Consider the following 27,235-nt stretch of genomic DNA (forward strand, 5'->3'; position numbering starts at 1 on the left):
AGCCAGTCTGGCAAAGGCAGCCTTAACTCTCCCCTCTTCCTCCCCAAAGCAGGAGCCTCAGCCGATGGAGAAAAGAGGTTTTGCTCTGTAGTTCCTATGCAATTGAGCAATCCTTCCAAAGCAAGCTGTGATACAGAAGGAAGCAAGAAAGAGGGAGAAGAAAGCTGATGACAGCCAGTTGCTTGGGGTCTTGATAGGAGATCTCTGGGGGTCTGATTTGTTGAAGATATCTATGACAACAGAATCTCTTTCCACATTCTGAGCATTCAAAGAAGTTTTCCCCCTGTGTGGGTTCTCTGATGTAAATGAAGAGACGCACTTCGACTGAATCTCTTGCCACACTCTGAGCATGCAAAAGGTTTCTCCCCTGCATGGGTACTCCAGTGCTGGTGAAGAGTGCCACTCTGACTGAATCTCTTTCCACACTCTGAGCATTCAAAAGGTTTCTCCCCTGTGTGGGTTCTCTGATGATTTCGAAGAGCACCACTGTGACTGAATCTCTTTCCACACTCTGAGCATGCAAAAGATTTCTCCCCTGAGTGGGTTCTCTGATGCTTTCGAAGATCACCACTGTGACTGAATCTCTTTCCACACTCTGAGCATTCAAAAGGTTTCTCTCCTGTGTGTGTTCTCTGGTGCAGCTGAAGATGGCTACTCCGACTGAATCTCTTACCACACTCTAAGCATTCAAAAGGTTTCTCCCCTGTGTGGATTCTCTGATGCTTTCGAAGCTCACCACTGTGACTGAATCTCTTTCCACACTCGGAGCATTCAAAAGGTTTCTCTCCTGTGTGGGTTCTCTGGTGCAGTTTAAGATGGCTACTCTGACTGAATCTCTTTCCACACTCTGAGCATGCAAAAGCTTTCTCCCCTGTGTGGGTTCTCTGGTGCTGCTGCAGATGGCCACTTTGTCTGAATCTCTTTCCACACTCTGAGCATTCAAAAGGTTTCTCCCCTGTGTGGGTTCTCAGATGCAGCTTTAGAGTGCTGCTCCGACTGAATCTGTTTCCACACTCTGAGCATGCAAAAGCTTTCTCCCCTGTGTGGGTTCTCTGATGCAGCTTTAGAGTGCTGCTCTGACTGAATCTCTTTCCACACTCTGAGCATTCAAAAGGTTTCTCCCCTGTGTGGATTCTCTGATGCAGCTTTAGAGTGCTGCTCTGACTGAATCTCTTTCCACACTCTGAGCATGGAAAAGCTTTCTCCCCTGTGTGGGTTCTCTGATGCAGCTTTAGAGTGCTGCTTTGACTGAATCTTTTTCCACACTCTGAGCATTCAAAAGGTTTCTCCCTTGTGTGGGTTCTCTGATGCTTTCGAAAATGGCCACTGTAACTGAATCCCTTTCCACACTCTGAGCATGCAAAAGGTTTCTCCCCTGTGTGGGTTCTCTGGTGCTGCTGCAGATGGCTACTCTGACTGAATCTCTTTCCACACTCTAAGCATTCAAAAGGTTTCTCCCCTGTGTGGATTCTCTGATGCCGATAAAGAGACACACTTAGACTGAATTTCTTTCCACACTTTGAGCATGCAAAAGGTTTCTGCCCTGTGTGGGATCTCTGATGCAGTTGAAGAGATGCACTTTGACTGAATCTCTTTCCACACTGTGAGCATTCAAAAGGTTTCTCCCCTGTGTGGGTTCTCTGGTGCTGCTGCAGATGGCCACTCTGACTGAATCTCTTTCCACACTCTGAGCATTCAAAAGGTTTCTCCCCTGTGTGGGTTCTCTGATGCAGTTTTAGACTGCCACTCCGACTGAATCTCTTTCCACACTCTGAGCATTCAAAAGGTATCTCCCCTGTGTGGATTCTCTGATGCCGATGAAGAGACACACTTAGACTGAATTTCTTTTCACACTCTGAGCATGCAAAAGGTTTCTCCCCTGTGTGGGATCTCTGATGCAGTTGAAGAGATGCACTTAGACTGAATCTCTTTCCACACTCTGAGTAAGCAAAAGGTTTCTCCCCTGTGTGGGTTCTCTGATGCCGTTTTAGATTGGCACTGTTACTGAGTCTCTTCCCACACTCTGAACATGCAAAAAGTTTCTCCCCTGTGTGGGTTCTTTGATTACATTGAAGAGTGCTATTGTGATTGAATCTCTTCCCACACTCTGAAGATTCAAAAGGTTCCTTGCGTCTGTGTCCTTTTTGATGCACAAAGAGCTGTGATCTCTTTTTGAAGTACTTGCTACACTGTCTGGATGTACATGCTTTAATTATTCTTTGCTTTGGAAAATGTACATTAAACCTTTTTCCTTTTCTCTTCTCATCCATACGTCTGCCTTCCTTTCTCTTAGGTCTGCCTTGGTTTCTATTGTTTTCTTTCAAATCTTGAACTCGATCTGGCAACTGCTGGACAAGTTCCTCACCCTCTTCGTTTCTCTGATCATCCTCTGCTGGAATAAAGAGAGAGATCTCTTTAACACCTGGGAAGGCAGGTAAGGTCCAAAGACATCTCTGTGATTGCAGGTGGAAAGGACTGATGGCTCTTCAGCCCCCTCCAGCTTCCCTGATCTTAACCACCTCCTCCCTTTCCCCAGAGTGTCTAGTATTTAAGGATACTTCATCCCCTCAAGAGCCACAGTCAAGCTTGCAATGCCAATTACCTCCCCCCCCCCCCACACACACACACTCCTGGGTCATCCAGCCAAAAGCAATGCAAGGTTCCAACAACACAGAAAGATTTATTGAAGATGGTGCTTGGCAACTGAAAAGAATAAGTCACTTAAAAATAACAAAGCAGACAGTACAAACTAGCTTTCTTCTAGTGCCCTTAGGCAGACTTACAGGTCAAACCAGATGCTAGGGTCTTGCTGGCTGGCTGGCTGGATATCCCAGGAGATGTGGAGACTCTGACATAATCCTATAGCTTTAAGGCTTATTGGAACTGCTAAAAGGATTGTGTAACTCTTTCGTTAATTCGTGCCTAAGGCTGAATTAACTGTGCCTAACGTGATCCACCGTTTGATAGCTGAGACAGCTGGAGAAATTGCTGAGAATTTCTGAGTTTTGAAGGACTTCATTCTAAGGTTTGTGGGGCTGCCTAAAATTCTAAGGTGTGATAGCTGGGGAACTGCTCTTTGTTTGGTTGACTGCTCTTTGTTTGGTTGACTGGCCTAAGGGTGAAGGAGATTGAGAGTGATTGCTGCTGATTGCTGAGGAGTGCCTCTGCTCCACCTCTTCGCATTTTAAGCTGCGCCTTGCCAAAGGCGCGAGCCTTTGGCGCGAGCCGAAGGGCGAGAGCTAAAGGGCTCTTGGCCTGTGGCTCTCTAAGGACCAGGAACCCAGATCCCTGATTTCCTAGTTTTCCAAATAAGGTAAGTTCCCAATAAGGTAAGTTGAGGTGAGGTAAGTTGACCCTCCAGAAGGGGAGTCACTTAAACAAACAGCATTTAAAGAGGACTGTATATTTTAATATATATATATATATATATCATGAAGATAGAATGCCAGCAGGGGGTTGGGGGCTTTCCAGTGTTTTGCACTGAGTGTCACATGTATGACTATCTGCCCAAAGGACAGAAGTCTTGGGTGTGTGCTCGATGCAAGGAGCTCCTGGTCCTCAGGGAACAAGTTCGTACCCTTGAGGCCGAGGTGACTGCCCTGGAGAAGCAGAGACAGTCAGTTGGGCACTTGGGGAAGACTCTCGGGGGCGTATTAGATGAGCCCCGCTCTGAACGTAGCAGCCCCGTTGCCGCCAGAGAGCGTGAGGGTCAAGAGGGAACAGGGCACCAGGCTGAGGACAAGGGGAATGCGCCCTTAGAAGGGACCTCTTCTTCGGTTCGTGAGCGGGTATCCTTTCATGCCAAGGAACCATCCCTGAGCAGGGGGAGAGGGGGGGTTTTGATAGTTGGTGATTCAATCCTTAGGCAAGTAGACAGCTGGGTGGCGAAACCACATACTGACCGTACGGTGACTTGCCTGCCTGGTGCGAAGGTAGCGGACATTACGCGTGTTGTAGATAGACTGATAGACAGTGCTGGGGAGGAGCCTGTGGTTGTGGTGCATGTTGGCACCAACCATGTGGGGAAATGCAGTCGTGAGGTCCTGGAGGAAAAATTTAGGCTGCTAGGCGGGAGACTTAAGGCCAGGACCTCCAAGGTAGCCTTCTCAGAAGTGCTACCTGTTCCACGTGCAGGGCAGGAGAGACAGGCACAAATTAGAAGTTTCAATGTGTGGATGAGACGATGGTGTAAGGAGGAAGGGTTTAAGTTTGTTAGGCACTGGGATGCTTTCTGGAACAAGCGGGAGCTGTACAAAAGAGACGGTCTCCACTTGTCCCCGGATGGAACCAGGCTGCTGGCGCTTAAAATCAAAAAGGTGGCAGAGCAGTTTTTAAACTAAATATTGGGGGAAAGCCGACAGGAGATGAAATGTCTCTGGTTCGGGAGGACTCGTGTCAAAGAGATGAAGAGTTAGCTGCTATTTTTCTACCGGGTAACGGACCAGAGTTGTCCACTGTGAAGGTGACAAACAATATGGACTGTCTGCCAGAGTCCCGAGGCGGCAGGAGGAAGGTGGCGGGCCTAGCTCGCCTGGGAAATTATAGATGTTTGTATGCAAATGCTAGAAGTGTTCGAAGTAATATTGGTGAATTGGAATGTTTAGTGTTGGGAGAAAACATAGACATTGTGGGAATTTCAGAAACTTGGTGGAATGAGGAGAATCAGTGGGACACAGTGATTCCTGGATATAAGCTATATCGGAAGGATAGGGAGGGAAGGGTTGGAGGTGGGGTGGCTCTGTATGTCAGAGAGGATATACGGTCCAGTAAGACTGAGATCAGAGAATTAGATTCACTTTTAGAAATGCTTTGGGTTGAAATAGAGGGCCCAAAAGGAAATTTAACTATAGGAGTTTGTTATCGCCCACCAAATCAAGAGAGGACGATTATAATATGATGGAAGGCTTAAAGACAGCAGCTAAACGTAAAAACTGTGTCGTAATAGGTGATTTTAACTACCCGCAGATTGATTGGGTCAATATGTGTTCTGGTCGAGAGAAAGAGATTGAGTTTCTTGATGCTCTCAATGACTGTGCTATGGAGCAGATGGTCTCAGAACCTACCAGGGGTGGGGCGATCCTGGATTTGGTCCTAAGTAATGCCCAAGACTTGGTGAGAGATGTAAAAGTGATTGCGCCGCTTGGGAGCAGTGACCATAATGTTATTGATTTCACCGTTTGTATAAATAGGGAGTTGTCCAAAAAGACCGCCACAACCACGTTTAACTTTAAAAGGGGTAAATACACTGAGATGAGGAGGCATGTGAGGAGGAAACTGAAAGGAAAGGTACATACGGTCAAAACCCTTGGGGAAGCTTGGATGCTATTTAAAACTATAATCCTAGAAGCTCAGATAAAATACATACCACAAGTTAGGAAAGGCACAAACAGGCATAAGAAAAGGCCTGCGTGGTTAACAAACAAAGTAATGGAAGCTGTAAAAGGTAAGAAGGACTCCTTTAAGCAGTGGAAAACCAGTCCAAGTGAGATTAGTAAAAGGGAACACAGGCTGTGGCAAATCAAATGCAAGACTGTGATCAGGCAGGCAAAAAGGGACTATGAGGAGCATATTGCAAAAAACATAAAGACCAACAATAAAACTTTCTTCAAATATATTAGAAGTAGGAAACCAGCCAGGGAGGCAGTGGGGCCCTTGGATGACCATGGGGTAAAAGGATTACTGAAGGAGGATAGGGAAATGGCTGAGAAGCTAAATGAATTTTTTGCCTCAGTCTTCACTGTGGAAGATGAGAACTTTTTGCCTGCCCCAGAACCACTAATTTTGGAAGGGGTGTTGAAAGACCTGAGTCAGATTGAGGTGACAAAAGAGGAGGTCCTACAACTGATAGACAAATTAAAAACTAATAAGTCACCGGGTCCGGATGGCATACATCCGAGAGTTCTGAAAGAACTCAAAGTTGAACTTGTGGATCTTCTAACAAAAATCTGTAATCTTTCATTGAAATCTGCCTCCGTTCCTGAGGACTGGAAGGTAGCAAATGTCACCCCCATCTTTAAAAAAGGTTCCAGAGGAGACCCGGGAAATTACAGGCCAGTCAGTCTGACTTCAATACCAGAAAAGTTGGTAGAAACCATTATCAAGGACAGAATGAGTAGGCACGTTGATGAACACGGGTTATTGAGGAAGACTCAGCATGGGTTCTGCAAGGGAAGATCTTGCCTCACTAACCTGTTACATTTCTTTGAGGGGGTGAACAAACATGTGGACAAAGGAGATCCAATAGATGTTGTTTACCTTGACTTCCAGAAAGCTTTTGATAAAGTTCCTCATCAAAGGCTCCTTAGAAAGCTTGAGAGTCATGGAGTAAAAGGACAGGTCCTCTTGTGGATCAAAAACTGGCTGAGTAATAGGAAGCAGAGAGTGAGTATAAATGGGCAGTCTTCGCAGTGGAGGACGGTAAGCAGTGGGGTGCCGCAGGGCTCGGTACTGGGTCCCATGCTCTTTAACTTGTTCATAAATGATTTAGAGTTGGGAGTGAGCAGTGAAGTGGCCAAGTTTGCGGATGACACTAAATTGTTCAGGGTGGTGAGAACCAGAGAGGATTGTGAGGAACTCCAAAGGGATCTGTTGAGGCTGGGTGAGTGGGCGTCAACGTGGCAGATGCGGTTCAATGTGGCCAAGTGCAAAGTAATGCACATTGGGACCAAGAATCCCAGCTACAAATACAAGTTGATGGGGTGTGAACTGGCAGAGACTGACCAAGAGAGAGATCTTGGGGTCGTGGTAGATAACTCACTGAAAATGTCAAGACAGTGTGCGTTTGCAATAAAAAAGGCCAACGCCATGCCGGGAATTATTAGGAAGGGAATTGAAAACAAATCAGCCAGTATCATAATGCCCCTGTATAAATCGATGGTGCGGTCTCATTTGGAGTACTGTGTGCAGTTCTGGTCGCCGCACCTCAAAAAGGATATTATAGCATTGGAGAAAGTTCAGAAAAGGGCAACTAGAATGATTAAAGGGCTGGAACACCTTCCCTATGAAGAAAGGTTGAAACGCTTAGGGCTCTTTAGCTTGGAGAAACGTCGACTGAGGGGTGACATGATAGAGGTTTACAAGATAATGCATGGGATGGAGAAAGTAGAGAAAGAAGTACTTTTCTCCCTTTCTCACAATACGAGAACTCGTGGGCATTCGATGAAATTGCTGAGCAGACAGGTTAAAACGGATAAAAGGAAGTACTTCTTCACCCAAAGGGTGATTAACATGTGGAATTCACTGCCACAGGAGGTGGTGGCGGCCACAAGTATAGCCACCTTCAAGAAGGGTTTAGATAAATATATGGAGCACAGGTCCATCAGTGGCTATTAGCCACAGTGTATGTGTGTATATAAAATTTTTTGCCACTGTGTGACAGAGTGTTGGACTTGATGGGCGGTTGGCCTGATCCAACATGGCTTCTCTTATGTTCTTATGTTTGCTGAATGAGGCCATGAGGAGGAGGGAAAACGCCCAAATCCGGGAGACTCCCGCCCATTCTGCAGGTAACAATGCCCTGGAGAGCCTTAATGGGGCCAAGCATGAGCATGACACTGCAAGGGCGTATGCAGTGAGAAAGCGCTGCACATGTGGTAGCACTAAGCACTTAAAGAAACACTGCAATATGAAAAAAGGCATGAAGTCTACCACTAACCCAGGAGGTGGGTATGCGAATGTAATCATTAATGAACATTCTTCCCGTAGTGCTCACCAGTTCATGGTAGATAGTGGAGCGACTATTCATATTGCCAAGGACAGGCAAATGTTTGAGACATTTACTCCTGAGAAGGACCAGTGTGTGTCACTGGCTGATGGTGTCTGTGCAGAAGTAGCCGGGAAAGGAATTATAAATATGGCAAGCCTTGAAAAGGCACTGAATAAATAAATAAATAAATAAATAAATAAATCAAATACACCACCCCATGACGAATGCATCCACATGTGGCATAGATGGCTTGGACATGGAAATTTTCAGGCTGTAAAAAAAGCTTTGCTGTCAGCAGGTATAAAACTGAAGCCATGCAAATGCTACATTGACTGTGAGGTCTGTAAGGCTGTGAAGTCTAAGTCTACCACGGTGAAAACTTCTGGCAATTTCCAAACTAAGAAAATACTGGATGTAGTGTTTCTTGACCTGATCGGGCCATTTCCCAAAAGCCTCGGAGGGGCTAAATACTGTTTATGTATAGAGGACCATCATAGCAGGTAGGGTTTCTGTTTTCTTCTCAGATCAAAGGCAGATACCTACCAGGCTGTATCCAATTGGCTCTGGTATGTGAAAAGGAAAACAGGAAAATTGCCAAAGTGCATGATATCTGATAGAGGAGGAGAGTTTGTAAACGCAAGAATGGAGACTCTATTCCGAAGGCATGGAATAGAGCAGAGGCTGACAGCTCCTTATCGTTTTCAGCACAACGCGTTTTGTGAACGCCGTGATCAAACATTGGAAAACATGGCATTCTGCATGTTAAAAGATAGTAATCTACCCATGCACTACTGGGGTGAGAGTTTTATGTGTGCGTCGTACAATGTAAACTTAATTTGGTCCTCAGCTACAGGACAGATTCCAGCATGGTATGGTATGGCAGAAAACCATCACTTAACCATGTCAAAATTTTTGGAATCCCTGCCTATGTACATATACTGAGTCAGATGAGGAGCAAAGGGCGAGACAAGGCTAAAAGAATTATATTTCTAGGTTACCAAAGTAACCACAAAGCCTATCGTTTTGGTTTGGCTGGAGAGAAACAAATCACTTCCAGTTGTTCTGCAAGCTTCCTGGAAAAGTCCGTGGGATGGGAACAGATTTCTAGCCCCACGTCTTTGTTTCTGCCAACTTCTCAAAGTCCAGAGCAGCAAACCCCCAAGGTCAGAAGGGGGAGTGCGTTGCCTAGCAACGGGGGAGTAAAGGAGGAAAAACAGGAGACAATGTTAACCCCAGAGTCCCCGGCTGCACGTCTGCAGCAAGATGATGCATCACAGCAGCCTGCAATAGGGGAGACTGCTGAGCCAACTGTCCGCAGATCAACTCGTGAGCGGAGACAACCCGACTGGTTCGTTCCAGGGACTGCATGTGCTGTATTGGTTGAGCCCTCGAGCTATGAGGGAATACAGGAGCTGTCTGAGGAGGAACAAACCGAGTGGCAAGTAGCGATGCAATCAGAGTTAGACTCTTTAACACAGCTACAAGTCTTTGAAGAGACAACTTTACTACCTGGGCAAAGACTGACTGGATCCCGCTGGGTCTATAATAAAGAACAGTACTGATGGCAAGGTACAGTACAGTAGCTCAGGGCTTTGCTCAACGTAGCTGTGACTACGACGAGATATTTGCACCTACTTTAAAAGCAAGTTCACTCTTGTGTGCTTTGGCTATAGCAGCTAAGCAAGGCTGTCATGTAAGACACTTGGACATAAAAACTGCTTATTTGCACGCACCCCTAAGGCATAATATTTACCTTAAGAAGCCACCAGGTGTTTCTGGTGATAATGGGAAATGCTGGCTATTGAAAAAGTCTTTGTACGGTTTAAAACAATCAGGTTTCGAGTGGTGCAAGCATTTAACCACAACCCTGAAACAGCTTGGATATAATCAAGGGATTGCTGATCCATGCATATTCAAGGGGAAGGGGGAGCAACAATGTATTATTCTTATTTTTGTTGACGATTTGCCTTTAATTTGCAAATCAGAAAATGTAATGAATAATGTTGTAGAGATGCTGAACAGTAAATTTACTGTGAAGGATCTTGGGGATATAAGACAGTATGTTGGTCTGGAAATCCAAAAGGTACCCGAAAGTTACAAAGTGTCTCAGAGGGCAAAAATTACCCAGCTTCTCAAGCAGTACAATATGGAACAGTACAAGGGAGTGGGTAGCCCTATGGCTCCAGAATTTGAGAAAGACAGTTCAGAAAGTCCTGTGTTTGACAAAGAGATATACCAGTCTCTCATAGGAAGCCTCATATATTTGGCTAATTGGTCCAGGCCTGACATTGCCATGGCCAGTAACTTGTTAGCCAGGGCTACAGTGCAACCGCAGCAGAAGCATTGGCTAGCTGCAAAGCATATTTTGAGATACCTGAAGCAAACCATTAATATGAGTTTCTTTATAACTCCAAAGGGAAGTCTCAGCCTGACAGCCTATGCTGATGCTAGCTTTGCGAATGATCCAGCCACTAGGCAATCCACTTCAGGCATTGCAATATTTCTAGGTGAGACCCTAGTGGGTTGGAGGTCAATCAAGCAGAAGCATGTAGCACTGTCAACATGTGAGGCAGATTTCGCAGCACTCAGCAATGTATGCACGGAGTTAACCTGGTATGAACAACTTTTAGTAGGTGTGCAAATTATCCATCCTATAACAGTGAAGGAGGATAACCAGGCAGCACTCAGCTGGCTTCTTCAATGGGTGTGAAGGGGCGATCCAAGCACACAGACGTGCGCTTCTACAATGTGAAGCAGTGTACAGCTGAAGGGCTGATACAACTTGAGTACTGTGAAACTAACACTAACCTGGCAGATATTCTTACTAAAGTGCAAACTGCAAGCAAGCACAAGGAAAACTGTCTAATACTAGGAATGAAGTAACTGTATGAACTGTATGTTGCAAGGATTTTCCCAATGGGGGAGGATGACAGTATCCTATAGCTGTAAGGCTTACTGGAACTGCTAAAAGGATTGTGTAACTCTTGCATACAGGTGTTTAAGTGTAAGCATATGAATATCATGTGAATGCCATTAACCAATGAACAATGTGATTGGTTAAGGGGGATATAAATACAGTAGCCGAACGTCTATCTTGTGTGGAGTTGATCAGACGGATAGAGCGTGGCATGCTGTTGGATTGATGATAAAGGACTGTGACTTGACTATTCTATTTGGACTGTGTATCTGTACCTTTGCCTGGCTGGACTGATTGTAAGTGATTGATTCTTGGACTGTGACTTGATTATGATATATGCCTAACCCCAATACAATTCTGTTGGACCGGCTGTCTTTGTGAGTGTCTTCATTAGAGCAACAACTGAGACTGGTCTGACCAGAGTGGCCCTGAAGGACGCTTCCACTACTACTCTGTCATCGGTTATGGGCCCAGAGTGTCCTACCTGGGTGTAATACCTGGCTATTCCAGTACTTCAGCGCTGGGCAGGGCATATTTCCAGGATGGAAAACCACCGCCTTCCCAAGATTGCCCTGTATGGCAAACTTTCCACCGGCCATCGAAATAGAGGGGCACCAAAGAAGAGGTACAAGGACTCCTTGAAGAAATCCCTTGGCACCTGTCACATCAACCATCACCAGTGGTCTGACCTAGCCTCAGATCGCAAAGCATGGAAGCACACCATCCACCAGGCTGTCTCTTCCTTTGAGAACGCACGCATAGCTGGTCTCGAGGACAAAAGGAGATTGAGGAAGAATCGCACTGCTACAGCACCAACCCCAAATCAGATTTTTCCCTGCAGCCACTGTGGCCGGACCTGCCTGTCCCGCATTGGTCTTGTCAGCCACCAGCGAGCCTGCAGCAGATGTGGACTACTGCACCCTTCTTAAATCTTCGTTTGCGAAGTTAAGCCGAGAGAGCGAGAGAGTGTGTATATATAAAAAATTTTTTACCACTGTGTGACACAGAGTGTTGGACTGGATGGGCCATTGGCCTGATCTACCATGGTTTCTCTTATGTTCTTATGCTGGTGTGCTTTGATATTTTCTTGCTTCCTTGTGATTTTTTTGTAGAATAATTTAGGCCAGGTGTGTCAAATTCATTTGTTATGAGGGCCGGATCTCACATATATGAGACCTTGTTGGGCCGAGCCATGTGTACCTATTTAAGATTAGGTAGCAGAGATATAAATGTTATAAAGGACACCGACAAACACAATTAAAGATTAAAAAAAAAAAACCTTAAAATAAAACACACTTAAAACGTTAGCACGTCTTAAAGGTGCTTTCTTTGTATCTCTCCCATGTGATCCAGGGAACTGGGCAAAGGAAGCTCTGGCTCTTTCCTTCCTTCCCCAGGGGCCAGGAGGCAGAGGAGCCTCAGCCAATAAAAGGAAGAGAGGCTTGGCTCAGCAGCTCTGCTCTGTAATTGAGAGAGTGAAAAGAGAAAAACCTAAGGCTCTGTGACAACCAGCCTCAAAAAAGGAAACAACGAAATATAAATAAACAAATTCTATAATCAGAAACACTCTCATACAAAATATCTTATATTAACACACCCTGATGTACAGAACACCCAAGTTGAATGCAGAGGAAGGACAGAAATAAAGATAAGTCTTAAATTTCAACCAATAGTCCTTCAACTTTACAGGAATCCACGGTCCAGCAGCTCCTGAGGAAACCACGTAGTGTTCCAAATCCCAAGTAGTCTAGTACAGCAGATAAATCTAGTACACAGCAGTCTTGAATATAGTGATGAGGTAGTGTTTATATCCCCCTGTTTCACTAGAAGCTTTGACCAGCTTTCATACAGAGCATGGCAAGATTCCGATATTTTTGTACACAATTAAACTACAATCTCCAAGGTCTTGCCAATTGTGCAGTTGGGAGAGCCTGGCAAACCAAGCTCTCCCTCCCCTCTTCCTCCCCAAGGGAGGAGCCTCAGCCAGTGGAGAAACAGAGACTTTGATCTGTAGCTCCTGTGCGATTGAGCAAGCCTGGAAAGGCAAGCTGTGATGCAGAAGGAAGCAAGAGATGGGGAGAAGGAAGCAGATGACAGCCAGTTGCTTGGGGGCCTTATAGGAGCCCTCTGAGGGCCTGAATCAGCCCCCAGGCCGCATGTTTCACACCCCTGATTTAGGCTATAGATGGAATACTTATGTAGTAACAAAGAAAGGAAAGGAAATGTCCCCTGTGCAAGCACCTGTCGTTTCCGACTCTGGGGTGACGTTGCTTTCACAACAAGAGGTGCCATCTAATACCAGGTATTTCATGTGTAAGATAAAACAGTGAGCTTTTCATGATTTTCTGTTGCTGAGCTGTAGAAACTGCACTGTTTAGTGGTGTCTCCATTTTACATCCTTCATAAATCTTTCTATGTTTTAGAAGGGCCGGATTAGGAAAAGAGAAATCGGAATCTAGCACCTTCCAGTGTCTTTTTGAATATCTCTGTTCTGGCCTAGCCTGACCACAGCATGAAATCTTCAGGGGAGGAGGACTCCTCAGGAGATGGGGAGCCACGCATGGCTGGCTCTGAGTCAGCAGAAGCCAGGAAAGAGGCTGATGAGCTGCAGGCTGATCAAGACTCACCACCACCAACTGATCCAGAGCCACCACCCAGCCCTGATGCAGCAGGGGAGGGTCACGTCATTAAGAAAGGCTGAGGGACTTGGGAATCTTCAGTCTGGAGAAGAGGAGGTTGAGGGGGGACGTGACTGCTCTCTTTAAGTATTTCAAGGACTGTCGCTTAGAGAAAAGTGGGGAGCCGTTCCTTTTGGCAGCAGAGGAGAGGACTAGTAATAATAGGTTTCAATTAAGGGAGGGAATGTACATGCTGGATATTAGGGGAAACTTTTTAACAGCAAGAGTTGTTCAACGGTGGAATTGGTGGGAACCTAGATGTTGTGGAAGCAACAACTCATCCTCTTAGACTTTATGACCACAACACCTGACTCTTTTTTTGTATGACCTTGGATTTTGACTTCAGCTTTGTGACTCTCTGGCTTGTGCAGGACCCTTGGACCTCCAGGCTACACTCTCCGGTTTACCCCTTCTGATAATGACCCTTTGGCTTGTACACTTTTGGTCTGTGGACTTCTGAGACTGAACTACTCTGTTTTTAATGTTTTTAACTGTTTAAATATTTAACTGTTTTATATTTGAAATTGTTTAAATTTTAAGTTTGATTAATTGTTGGAAGCCGCCCTGAGCCATTTGTGGGAAGGGCGGGATATAAATCCCAAATAAATAAATAAATAAATAAAACTCTGGAATCTGTGTGAGCACCTGAACATGTCTGGCTTGCTGGCTCTCATCCCCACCCTTGACTCTGGCCAGGACACCACCTCTGGTTAGGGGTGATGGCCACATCACTGGCCTCAGTTGCCCCTGGGCAAGTATCTGAAGAGGCCTCAAAATGTTGCATTGCTGTGCAATAGTTTGATTCATGCATCATCGCATGCGGAACAATTCACACCTTTGGCACTTGTGGAAGATCCTCCTTACCCAGAGAGATTACACTCCAATAGTTCTCCTGCATGACTTCCCTGTAGAGGGTTTTCTGGCCCGGATCCAGCACGTCCCACTCTGCTGTAGTGAAACGGACAGACACCTCCTCAAAGGAAAAGGGGCACTGGAAGAAAAAGCAGATTCCCTCATCAGAGATGATGCCGGGCAGAGACTGCACACTGGAAGGCAGTTGTCTGGGGTGGAATAGGATGTATGGGTTGATATGGGTAAAGGGAGTGGTGGTCAGAACCTCACTCACCTGGAGCATTGTAGAAACTGCAGGAGCAAAAGCCCCCGCGAGAAAGTAAGAGGAAACCCAGGCTGTCCCCTGCTCATTTCCCCTACCTGGACTAGAGGTAAAGCGGCTGTTTCCACAACTCTGGAAAGAAGATGGATCAGCATCTCTCCATTGCCTGTTAGGAAGAGAAAGGAGGAAGGCTGTTTGTTGAGACTCTTACTCCACTTGCTTGTTTGTTGCTCACTTCACATACTCCCTTCCTAGGAGTTGGAAACCTTGTACTGTGCACACTCAACATAACCTTTTGCTAAACTGTGGGAGAGGCAGAAGAGAAGTATCCATGAGCCTCAGGGGGTGATAAATGTTGCCAACATGTTTGAGACTTCTGTGAGACGTGAAAATGTTCCCTGTGAACTCTGCAGTTCCAAAGGTCACAGCATCCTTGCTGGATCAGACCAAACGCCCAGGAATCCCCTTTTCCTGCCAGCTGGGCTCGAGTCTGGACTCGGGGCGGAAATGACGTCACATGACATGTCACCCTCACATTCAGCCCAAAATCCAGACCCACTTGAGCGCTTCTAGAGAATCCAGGATAGTATCAGAGCCAAGCTTCACCCCAGGGCCCTCCCCCAAATCTCTGGGGTTTGAGGAAACAGCCGGTCATCCCTCTTGCAGCACCCTATTCCCTTCAGCGGCCTGCCAGGTGCCCCTGTAAGAACAGGCACAGAAGCTGAATTTTCCCATGGTTATTCGCTCCCTACAAACTGGTTTCCAGTGTTCAGTGCAGGCCCAGAAGGCAGAGGCTCCCTGTATTCACCTGGATGAATAGCTCTGCCCACGTCTGTCTAACTTTAGTTTCCTTTTTTGAGCCACCCTGAGTTCCTCCTATGGAAGGAAGGTGAGACATGAATATTCCAATTAATGGAAGGAACTGCCCTCTATAATTCTGTCTAATCCCCTTTCAGAAGAATTACAGATAGTGGAACTTCAGTGAATATGTCTAATCCCCCCTTTGAGAAGAACAGGGAGTGGAGATTCAGTGCTGTCTGTTATGTGAAGAAGTACTGAATGTATTAGCTGACCTGAACTTTCTACCCATCACATTCATGGGGTGCCCCAAGTATAAGCAGGCAAAAGGAGCCCTTACCACAAGAGAGGGCATCTTGGGCACCCTGCTGGGCCTGCGCCCTCTGCCCTTCCTCCAAGGAACCTCGTTCTGCCTCAGGGAATGGAGCTTCTCTCTCCATGGATGGTCCCCACATCTGAAAGAGCAGCGAGTGAGAAGGGGAAGAGATGGAACGGAGAAGAGACCAAGCAATGGATCCTGCCCCACTCCCAGACTCTGCACTCTTCCATCAGCAGACCAAATGAGACATCTGGAGTGATAAGAAATTCTCTAGTAGAAGAGGCTGCTGAAGGAGGCTGTTAAATCTCCCATTTCGATGATTAACACTTGGGCAAATATCTCTCAGGGAAACTTTAGGATGAGGTCTGATATCCTTGCTTGAATTGGACACAGCTGGAGGAAACCCCTCACCTGCTCTGCCTGCCTCTTCTCCTCAGCCTGACTCAGGAGGAAGCCTTCGGCCAAGGCCACCGCCTGGGAACTGGTCTCCGGCCCACATTCCCTGACCCAGTGCTGCATTTCCTGGGGCAGGAGGGCTAGGAACCTCTCCAGGATCACCAGGTCCACCATCTGCTTCTTGGAGTGCCTCTCTGGCTTCAGCCAGTGGCTGCAGAGTCGATGGAGCCGGCTGCAAACCTCTCGGGGCCCTTCAGCCTCATGGTACTGGAACTGCCGGAAGTGTTGGCCATGCACCTCTGAGATCTCCGTGACCTGAGAAGATGTCTCTGGCACGGGGCTTTCCCAGCCTTCACCATCACCCCCAGCTTGGGTGGGAGGGGGGCCTTTGTTTGCTGTCTTGCCAGGTGCAGCTCCTTCTGGGTCCTGCTCTTCCATCTCCCTCCCCTTCTCTTGGGTCACCTCCGACTGGATAGAGATGCCTTGAGTCACTTGACTGTAAAGAGATAGAGACAGTAACATTATCAGAAGGAAAGTGAATGAGAATTCCCCTGGTAGATCAGAAATAAAATGATCTTGTGGTTTGTAGACCTGGTTGAATATAATTTTGTTATATGACATAGCAAGCTATTTTAGACATGCCTGCTTCATTCTTTGGAAAAATTAATTGTGTCTGTTGGGCTCTTTAAGGATGTTACAAGCTTAGCCTCTCGTTACATGGGTTCAGTCTGTCCAAGGGGCTGATTCTTAAGGGAAACTTGAGCCGCAAAAGGACCAGGGGGACTGGTGACCGCTTAACCGTTGTCTGTATCTCTTCAGTAGACCTGAAGGGTTAGGCAAGAGCACTTCTTTCAAAAGCCACGGGGTCACCCTTTGAACTGCGGGATTCACCTGGTTAGATCTCCAGCAAACATGTCTTTTGGGAAGGTTGAAAACTGACTCCTCATGGCTCTTGTCACAACTAGAAGGAAACTCTCAGTGCAGTTGCAGGACTGGATATCATGGTAATGTAACCACAGGGGCTCAATGAATTACTCTCAACATTCCACAGCTAAGAAGATACATTTACATATCCATCTCCAATTCTGATATTTGCATCTCTATGATTATCCCCCAAATTAAATTCAAACAAATGGTGACCAGGTAAACTGAGCTTGCTATCCGTTTGGTCCTTGCATTTCTTAAGCATCTTCATTATGTCCTATGCTAGTTTGCTGGTCAGCAGGAAGGGGCCATAACTAGCTTCCAGCAAACACTCTGGTTTGGGGTTCAATCAATCAATCAATCAATCAATCAATCAATCATTTTATTTATATCCCGCCTTCTGGTCGCCGCACCTCAAAAAGGATATTATAGCTTTAGAGAAGGTGCAGAGAAGGGCAACTAGAATGATTAAAGGGCTGGAGCACTTTCCCTATGAAGAAAGGTTGAAATGCTTGGGACTCTTTAGCTTGGAGAAACGTCGACTGCGGGGTGACATGATAGAGGTTTACAAGATAATGCATGGAATGGAGAAAGTAGAGAAAGAAGTACTTTTCTCCCTTTCTCACAATACAAGAACTCGTGGGCATTCGATGAAATTGCTGAGCAGACAGGTTAAGACGGATAAAAGGAAGTACTTCTTCACCCAAAGGGTGATTAACATGTGGAATTCACTGCCACAGGAGGTGGTGGCGGCCACAAGTATAGCCACCTTCAAGAGGGGTTTAGATAAAAATATGGAGCACAGGTCCATCAGTGGCTATTAGCCACAGTGTATGGAGCACAGGTCCACCAGTGGCTATTAGCCACAGTGTATGTGTGTATATAACATTTTTTGCCACTGTGTGACACAGAGTGTTGGACTTGATGGGCCGTTGGCCTGATCCAACATGGCTTCTCTTATGTTCTTATGTTCTCCCCGCCGAGGCAGGCTCAGGGCGGCTAACAACATCAATCAATACAGTGAGTTATACAATGATTTAAACAATAGCTAGGAATTTAATTAAAATTCTAAAAACAATAAAACAATAAAATTAACATCTTGGTGCTATTTCAGCAGATAGTAAGAATCGTTTAAGCAGTCTCTCAGTCTTTTAGTTGGTGAAGGCCATCCCGAAGAGGATAGTCTTGCAGGGCCTGCGGAACTGTTCAAAGTCCCGCAGGGCCCGCACTTCTTCCGGGAGCTGGTTCCATAGGTGTGGAGCTATGACGGAGAAAGCCCAGGTACAGGTACTCTGCAGTTTTACTTCCTTCGGCCCGGGGATAGTCAGCAGGTTCTTCCCTGCTGACCTCAGTGCTCTCTGGGGTTCGTATGGGGAAAGACGGTCCCTCAGGTAGGCAGGTCCTCGGCCATATAGGGCTTTAAAGGTGATAATCAGCACTTTGTAACGAATCCGGTATGTAACTGGCAGCCAGTGCAGTCCGCGCAGCCCTGGCTGTATGTGCTCCCATTTTGGGAGCCCCAATAACAGCCTAGCTGCCGCGTTCTGCACCAGCTGCAGCTTCCGGGTTCGGCACAGAGGCAGCCCCATGTAGAGGGCATTACAGTAATCCAGTTTCGAGGTGACCGTTGCATGAATCACTGTTGCTAGGTCCTGGCGCTGTAGGAAAGGGGCCAACTGCCTTGCCCGCCTTAAATGAAAGAAGGCTGACTTAGCAGTGGCTGCTATCTGGGCCTCCATTGATAGTGAAGGCTCCAGTAGGACTCCCAAGCTCCTGAACTGGCATCAAAAACTGGGAGAGGTATTTCCCTCCCCAGAGCGCCCCAGCCCACGCAAAGGACTTCTGTCTTCGCTGGATTCAGCTTCAGCCCATTCAGCCTTAGCCAGGTTGCCACGGCCTGCAGTGCCAGGTCCAAATTCCCTGGGATGCAGCCAGGCCGGCCATCCATTAACAGATAGAGCTGGGTGTCATCTGCATATTGGTGACACCCAAGCCCATACCTCCGGGCAATCTGGGCAAGGGGGTGCATATAGATATTAAATAGCATCGGTGAGAGAACTGCTCCCTGAGGCACCCCACAATCTAGTGTGCGCCTCTGGGACAGCCCGCCCCCGATTGCCACCCTTTGTCCCCGATCTTCGAGGAAGGAGGAGAGCCATTGTAAAGCCGACCCCCTAACCCCTACATCAGCGAGGCAGTGGGTCAGTAGCCGATGGTCGACCGTGTCGAATGCGGCCGACAGGTCTAACAGCATCAGCACCACCACGCCACCTCGATCCAGATGCCATTGGAGGTCATCTGCCAAGGCGACCAGCACTGTCTCCATCCCGCGACCTGGACAAAAGCTGGACTGGCAAGGGTCTAGGACGGAAGCGTCATCCAGAAAATCCTGCAACTGCAACGCCACTGCCCTCGCAATAATTTTACCTAAAAACAGTAAATTAGAGACCGGTCGGTAATTTGCCAATTCGGCCGGGTCTGCTGTACTTTTTTTCAGGGGGCGGACCAAGGCCTCTTTCAAGGGTGTTGGAAAATGCCCCTCCAGGAGGGATCTATTTATGATGTCCCGTAAAGGACATCTAAGCTCCCTCTGGCAAGATTTAATTAGCCAGGAGGGGCATGGGTTCAGATCGCAAGTTGTTGGGCATGCAGAGGAGAGAATTCCGTCAACTTCTTCCAGGCTGAGTGGGTCGAAGTGGTCCAGAACTAAACCGGAAGACAGGCACGGAGCCTCCAGTTCATGTACTGTATCCAATGTGATGGGCAGGTCCTGGCGGAGCGACGTGATTTTGTCTGCAAAAAATTTCGCAAAAGCCTCACAGCCTATTTCTGATTCTCTAACATTTGGTCTGCCTTGAGGCAGTGTGGTTAGGTGTCCAATTATTCTAAACAATTGTGCAGGGCACGAATTTGCAGACGCAATCCTGGCCGCGAAGAAGTCTTTCTTCGTGGCCTTGACTGCCATCTCATAAGACCTCATAAACGTTCTATAGGATGTTCTCGTCGCTTCGTCACAAGTGTGCTGCCACTGCCTCTCTAGTCGTCTGAGCCCTTGTTTCAGCTGACGTTACTCCAAGGTATACCATGGAGCCAGCCTCACACAAGGGCGCAGAGGGCGTCAAGGTGCGATCTCGTTGATCGTCCTGGATAGCTGATCTTGCCAGGCATAAACCAGGGCATCAAGGGAACCACCAGGGGGCCAGGGACCCCTTAGGGCCATTTGGAACCGTTCCGGGTCCATCAGGCTCTGCGGGTGAGCCAAAAGAGGCTCTCCGCCCTTACAGGGTTAAGGCAGCGTCTCCATACGGGCCTTGAGGGCTAGGTGATCCGACCATGGCACCGCCTCCATCGCGATATCGTTCACCCAAATCCCGGATGCAAAGATCAAGTCTAGCATGTGCCCTGCCTGGTGCGTAGGAGTCGTAACAAATTGAGAGAGTCCTAGTGTCGCCATGGAAGACACCAGATCCAATGCCCGATTGGAGGCTGCGTCATCAGCGTGGACATTGAAGTCACCCAGGACTATAAGCTCTGGGTACTCCAACGCCCAGCTTGCCACCACCTCCATCAGGGATGCTAAGCCGCTGGCTGGTGTGTTAGGCGGACGGTACACCAGCCAGATCGTCAACCCCTCTCCGACATCTCACGTCAGACCGGCACACTCAATACCATTGATCGTTGGGGCCGGGAGACCCCGGAAGGAGTAACCCTCCCGTATGAATAACGCCACCCCTCCCCCCCAGGCAGGGCCTAGAATAGCTTTCACCTTCCCAAGCCCACCCTCCCCCGCCACACACCATGGGGGGGGGAACCTGACAGGTGACTCCTCAAGTGTCAGAAGGACCCCGGACCATAAAGGCTTCCGTGGAGGCGGGGGGAATCGAACCCGGCTCCCCCAGATAAGAGTCCCTGCACTGAACCACACGACACCCCATTGGCTCTCAGCTTGTCCCCGGGAAGTTCAGGTGTGCAGGGAAAGGGGGCGGGGGGGGGTGCAGCAAGGTAGCCCCGCAGCAGAAGACATGCAAGAGGAAGAGGATGGAGTCTGGGGAATGGCCGGGGAGCCTTCGACGCTCTTGGCCGCAGCAACATCCAGGGGGCTCCAGGCGCGCCTCCTTTCTCTCCCCCCCCCGACCTCCCTTGGGTGCTGCAAGACCCCCCTTCCCTACCTGGCCGCCTCGCCTTCCCCTGCTCCGGCCCTCGTGGCGCTCGGAGCTGAATGCAGTCTTTGCAACCCGGGGGAGGGTTGCAGGAGGCCCGGCTGCTGCTCTTTCCTTCGCCCCCTCCTGCCCCAGCGGCGCAACACCCCACCCCCAGCAGCAGAGCTTGCACGTCTTCCGTTCCGGGGCTCCCTTTGCAAAGCCAGGCATGCACGCCTTCCTCCCCTTCCCTTCCCTTCCAGAGCAGAAGTGCTTTGGAAGGGGCTCCAGCGCCCCCTGGGTCCGGCCTCTGCTCCGCCGGGATTGCAGCTCTCCCGGACGCCTGCACTCCTCTGGGTTGCAGAACAAGAGAAAAATATCCCGCCCCTTTTGCAGGGACAGCTCAGCCTTGCAGCCTTCGTGCCTTTGGGGGCTGGTCCCAGACGCCTGGGAGGGGCCTCCTTGCACCGGGGGCAGAAGGAAGGAGAGTTTTTTCTCTTACAAACAAGGGAAGGATTAATCCTTGAAACCCACATGAGGGGGGGGGGGGTCATCAGCACTTTGGGCTACCCAGCAAGCATAACATTTGTGCCCAGAATCCTAGAGAGGCAGCCTGGCATTAGGGATGTGCAAAAAAAAAAAATTCGGAAATACATGGATTCGGAAGTACACGGGGAAAACAAATTCGGATTCCCCCTGTACTTCTGAATGCCGTGTTCGGAATAGCCACATATACGGTAATGCGCGGCTATTTCCGAATATACGGCCCTATTATACCCTATGGGCCATTGAAATCAATGGCAAATAGGGTATATTTGAAGCTGCCTGGAGGGGGGGGGGTTTGAGGGAGAGCCCCCAAATTTGCAGGGGACCTGCAGGGGACTCTCCCCTCCAAACCCCCCAAGTCCCAAAAAGATTGGGCCAGGGGGTCCCATTCCAGGGGCACCCAAAGAGGGTGCCCCTATTCCATCATTATACCCTATGGGCCATTGAAATCAATGGCAAATAGGGTATAATTGAAGCCGCCTGGAGGGGAGGGGGTTTGAGGGAGAGCCCCCAAATTTGCAGGGGACCTGCAGGGGACTCTCCCCTACAACCCCCCCAAGTCCCAAAAAGATTGGGCCAGTGGGTCCCATTCCAGGGGCACCCAAAGAGGGTGCCCCTATTCCATCATTATACCCTATGGGCCATTGAAATCAATGGCAAATAGGGTATAATTGAAGCCGCCTGGAGGGGAGGGGGTTTGAGGGAGAGCCCCCAAATTTGCAGGGGACCTGCAGGGGACTCTCCCCTACAACCCCCCCCAAGTCCCAAAAAGATTGGGCCAGGGGGTCCAATTCCTGGGGCACCCAAAGCCAAACCTAACTTCACACCAGAGAATCTCTATAGGCCCCAAATGCACTACATCCCTCTATCTAATCTATGAACCCTGCAGGCCTGGCACCAATAAAAACCCAGTTGCCAACGTCGTGGCAGTACAAAACACAATCTGCTCAAGGAGCAGACCTGGCTGCAGCAAACCCAGATGCCAGCTCTCCAGCCCTGCCCCAAACAACACGGGGAGAGCTGGCAAACCACAAAAAGCCTGCTGCCTCTGGGTCTCTCACCCAGGTGCCAGCTTCCCTGCCCCAAACAACACAATCTACTGGTGCCAGCTCTCCAGCCCTGCCCCAAACAACACGGGGAGAGCTGGCAAACCACAAAAAGCCTGCTGCCTCTGGGTCTCTCACCCAGGTGCCAGCTTCCCTGCCCCAAACAACACAACCTACAGGTGCCAGCTCTCCAGCCCTGCCCCAAACAACACGGGGAGAGCTGGCAAACCGCAAAAAGCCTGCTGCCTCTGGGTCTCTCACCCAGGTGCCAGCTTCCCTGCCCCAAACAACACAATCTACAGGTGCCAGCTCTCCAGCCCTGCCCCAAACAACACGGGGAGAGCTGGCAAACCGCAAAAAGCCTGCTGCCTCTGGGTCTCTCACCCAGGTGCCAGCTTCCCTGCCCCAAACAACACAATCTAAACAAAACCAGAGAATCACAAGAGGCCAAGCAAACCAACTCAAGATTTTAAAAAGTGGCCTTTCACCAATAAGAAAACTCAGGCCAAATCAGTCAACAACAACACCCCCACCCCTAAAACCAGAACCAGAAAAGGGGGACAAAACAATGAAAATTAGGCCAAACAGCACCCCCCCCAATAACCTGAAGATAAAAGTAACACAGCAGCAACACAACACAGCAGCAACAAATCAAACAATGAAACAGTAAAAAACTCAACTTTTAATAATACAGGAACTCCCCCCCCCCCCAAAAAAAACCCTTCACCCTAACTCCAAGAAATCCAAGCCACCCAAATCAGGAGAAGTAAAAGGACACTGCACTTTAAAAAGTCCTCTCACTAAATTAAGATATGGGCAAATTAGCAAAACCACCCCACCCCAGGGCCCCCCACCCCCAGCAGAACCTAACCTCAACCCCAAATAGGCTACCCTACCCACCCAGCATTCACCCACCCAAATCTGAACAAGTAAAGGGACTCTAGTCCTTTTACCAACAAAAACTAAAACAAGAACCCCAAAACTGTCTTACCTTGTCTTCTCTGAGTCCAGGGAGGTCTCTGGTAAGGCAGTGAGAGAGCAGCAGGCAGGAGCTGAAGCCAAGGGCCAGCCACCAGCAGCAGCACAATCTCTCTCACACCAACCCACACCACATACACACCAACACAGCAATGGAGGAGTCCGGCAGGAAGACTCCTTAAAAAGGTTCTCTGGCCCTACAGAGAGCAATTTCAAAAAATAGCACTGCTCTCTCTGATTGGCCAGAGAACATTGCTTACTTGGATACCCAAGTAAGCAAAAGATCAAAATAACAATGTAGCTGATGGCTGGGCCATCAGCTACACAGTACACATCAACAGCCCTGCAAAGCATGCATTTGCGATGCATTTTGCAAATGCATGCTTTGGATTGGCTGCTGGGGCTCCTCTTCCCCCTCCCCCCCCTCCCTGATCCCAGGGAGGCAGGCTATAGGAGACTAAGGAGAGGCGGGAAGCTAAGCAAGCAGCTCCATTGAGGCTGCAAAAGCCACTTCCCGCCTTTTCTATGGGATTTTTACATTGACAGCCGCCTTTTGACAGCCGTACCGTATTCTCTCGAATAGCAGTTCAGGAGAATACGGCGGCCGCGTTCGGGAGCCGCATAATGGGCGGCAATGGCATTCGGCTGCGGCCAGTTACGAATACAGCCGAATCAGCGTTGATTCGGCTGTATTTTCAGCTCGGCCGAGCCGAATGCACATCCCTACCTGGCATCTATTTCCCTGGGCATTCTGGGAATTCAGGAAGACACCTTCACTTCCTGTGGTACCCACCTGTGATGCTGCCTTTCCCTAAATCAGACCCCTCCCTTTGGTCCATCCAAGGCAGTATTGTCCACTCAGACTGGCAGGGCCTCTGCAGCACCTCAGGAGTCCTTCACATCACTCACTCCCCAGGAGGGTCTTTGAACTGGAGGTTGAATAGGAGACCTTGGTTCTGCATGCCAAGCAGATGCTCTGCCTTGAGCCACAGCCCCCGCTCCCCTAATCCCACCTTTCCTTTCAGCCTACAGATGGTGCTAGTCCTCAGTGCTCTCAGGCAGCCGCCCAGCCCTGGGGCCCATCACAGCCAGTGTTGTCTGCTCAGACTGGCAGCAGCTCTCCATGGTCTCAGGCCGAGGTCTTTCACATTATTATTATTATTATTATTATTATTATTATTATTATTATTATTATTATTATTATTAATAATAATAATAATAATAAATTATTTATACCCTGCCCTCCCTGCCGAAGCAGGCTCAGGGCGGCTTACAAGACATGGTGGGTCACCCACTGCCTGGTCCATTTAACTGGAGATCCCAGGACCTCAGGAGTCCTTCACATCACTCCCTCCACCTCGGTCTTTGGACAGGAGACCTTCGGCAGGCAGAGCGGATGCTCTGCCCCTGAGCCACAGCCCCCCCTCTCCTAATCCCACCTTTCCTTTCAGCCTACAGACGGTGCTAGTCCTCAGTGCTCTCAGGCAGCCGCCCAGCCCTAGGGCCCATCACAGCCAGTGTTGTCTGCTCAGAATGGCAGCGGCTCTCCATGGTCTCAGGCTGAGGTCTTTCACATAATAATAAATTTTTATTTATACTCCGCCCTCCCCGCCGAAGCAGGCTCAGGGCGGGTTACAAGACATGGTGGGTCATCCACTGCCTAGTCCATTTAACTGGAGATGCCAGAGGTTGAACCAGGCATGCTCTACGCCCACTGAGCCATGCTTGCTGTCTTGCCAGCTGCAGCTCCTTCTGGGTCCTGCTCTTCCATCTCCCTCCCCTTCTCTTGGGTCACCTCCGACTGGATAGAGATGCCTTGAGTCACTTGACTGTAAAGAGATACAGAGACAGTCACATGTCACAAGGAAAGCGAATGAGAATCGACCTGGTGGATGAGAACTGAAGTGCTTCTTGTGGTTTATAAACATGGTTTAAAATAATTGTTATATGACATACCAAGCTATTTTAGACATGCCTGCTTCATTCTTTGGAAGTTAACTGTCTCTATTTGTCTTTTTATGGATGTTACAAGCTTAGCCTCTCACTATATGGGTTCAGTGTGTCCAAGGGGCTGATTCTTAAGGGGAACTGGAGCCCCAAAAGGACCAGGGGGGCTGGTGACCCCTGAACCATCCTCTGTATCTCTTCAAGAGACTTGAAGGGCTAGGCAAGAGCACCCCTTTCAAAAGCTGTGGGGGTCCATAACATTTAAAGGGACAGCACGCCTTATAAATGCCTTCCCTCCATAGGAAATAACAATGAATAGGGGCACTTTCTTTTGGGGCTCACAGAATTGAACCCCCAGATTGAATCTTTTTGAAACTTGGAGGGTATTTTGAGGAGAGGCATCCAATGCTGTGCTGCAAATTTGGTGCCTCTACCTTAAAAACCACCAAACAGCCCCCCCCCCCCTTTTACCCGTGGATTAATTCTCCATTGTAGAAGATGATGATGATACTGGATTTATATCCCGCCCTCCACTCCGAAGAGTCTCAGAGCGGCTCACAATCTCCTTGACTTTCCTCCCCCACAACAGATACCCTGTGAGGTGGGTGGGGCTGGAGAGGGCTCTCCCAGAAGCTGCCCTTTCAAGGACAACCTCTGCCAGAGCTATTGCTGACCCAAGGCCATTCCAGCAGCTGCAAGTGGAGGAGTGGGGAATCAAACCCGGTTCTCCCAGATAAGAGTCCGCATACTTCACCACTACACCAAACTGGCTCTCCCTATGGAATTGGTTTTCACGCTCTCCCAGTACCCTGGCTCTCCCTGTACCCTGTGGGAATTGGTTTTCATGCAGGGGAGGGGGAAAGAGGGCACCAGCGACCTCCCTGGAAGGAGCTGCTGCAGTCCCCTCCCCACCCCACCCCCCTCTTTCTCCTTCCCTCCAGGCAAGGGGGCGGCTGGGGGGGGGGGTTGCAGGCGGGAGGAGCCCCCCCAAGCCTGGCCAGCCCGCTTCCTCCTGCCCCCCACCCGCTCCTCCTAGAGGGCACCGGGGGAGGGGAGGGGGGGCTTTCCCTGCAGCAGCAGCAGGCTGGGGAGCCTGGGTGGGGGAGGGAAGGGGGTCTCTGCAGTCTCCCCCCCTCTCCCGTGTCCCAAAGGCGGGGCCCCTCCCTGGCCGCCTCCTCGCTTCCCTCTGCTCCGTCCCCGCCGGCCTGTGCGGGCGCAGCTCTCCCCGTCGGGGCGCTGCTGGGGAAGGCGGAGCGGGGCCGGGGCTGCCTTCGACGGGCGCTCCTGCTCCCCCGACGCCCCAGTTAGGCTGCAGCGCCTCTTTCTGGCCGCCCCCTCCAGCCTCCCCCTCCCGGAGCAGCAGCAGCAGCGGGGCTTGCCCGTCTAAGCGGCGTCCTTCCCCTCGGGGGCCCGCGCGTAGCAAGGGAGAGGCGCCCCCTCCCCACCCCCCGGGTTCCGGCAGAGACCTCGGCCCGGGCTGCGGCTCCTTCCCCGTGGGGCTCCCTCCCCGCTGCTTCGGGCGGCTTGCAGAGCCCTGAAGCCGGTGCGGTACCTTCGGGGGGCGGGGAGAGCTCAGCCTTGCAGCCCGCGGGCCTCGGAGCCTCCTGGCAGGCGACGGTCTGGGAGGGGCCGCCTCGCACCGCCGTCAGGAGGAAGGGAGGAGGGTGAATCCGCCGCTCAGCACTCCGGGACGCCCCCTCGAGCAACACACGTGCGCCTAGAATCGCA

At 49.4% G+C, this 27,235-nt stretch overlaps 1 protein-coding gene across 1 annotated transcript; it reads right to left on the reverse strand.

Moving 5' to 3' along the window:
* Positions 1 to 281: 281 nt before the first annotated feature.
* On the reverse strand, positions 282 to 27,218 carry LOC132574407 (oocyte zinc finger protein XlCOF6-like; the record flags this gene model as incomplete). Its single annotated transcript, XM_060242769.1, has 8 exons — positions 27,060 to 27,218; positions 25,218 to 25,389; positions 15,943 to 16,423; positions 15,553 to 15,667; positions 14,513 to 14,580; positions 14,165 to 14,291; positions 2,273 to 2,392; positions 282 to 1,939 (listed from the first exon to the last, which is right to left on the reverse strand). Coding segments are annotated over exons 3-8 (2,511 nt in total), but the record flags the coding sequence as incomplete, so codon positions are not given.
* Between the last annotated feature and the right edge of the window lie 17 nt (positions 27,219 to 27,235).

The sequence above is a fragment of the Heteronotia binoei genome, chromosome 6, assembly GCF_032191835.1.
Source record: "Heteronotia binoei isolate CCM8104 ecotype False Entrance Well chromosome 6, APGP_CSIRO_Hbin_v1, whole genome shotgun sequence".
Taxonomy (NCBI): domain Eukaryota; kingdom Metazoa; phylum Chordata; class Lepidosauria; order Squamata; family Gekkonidae; genus Heteronotia; species Heteronotia binoei.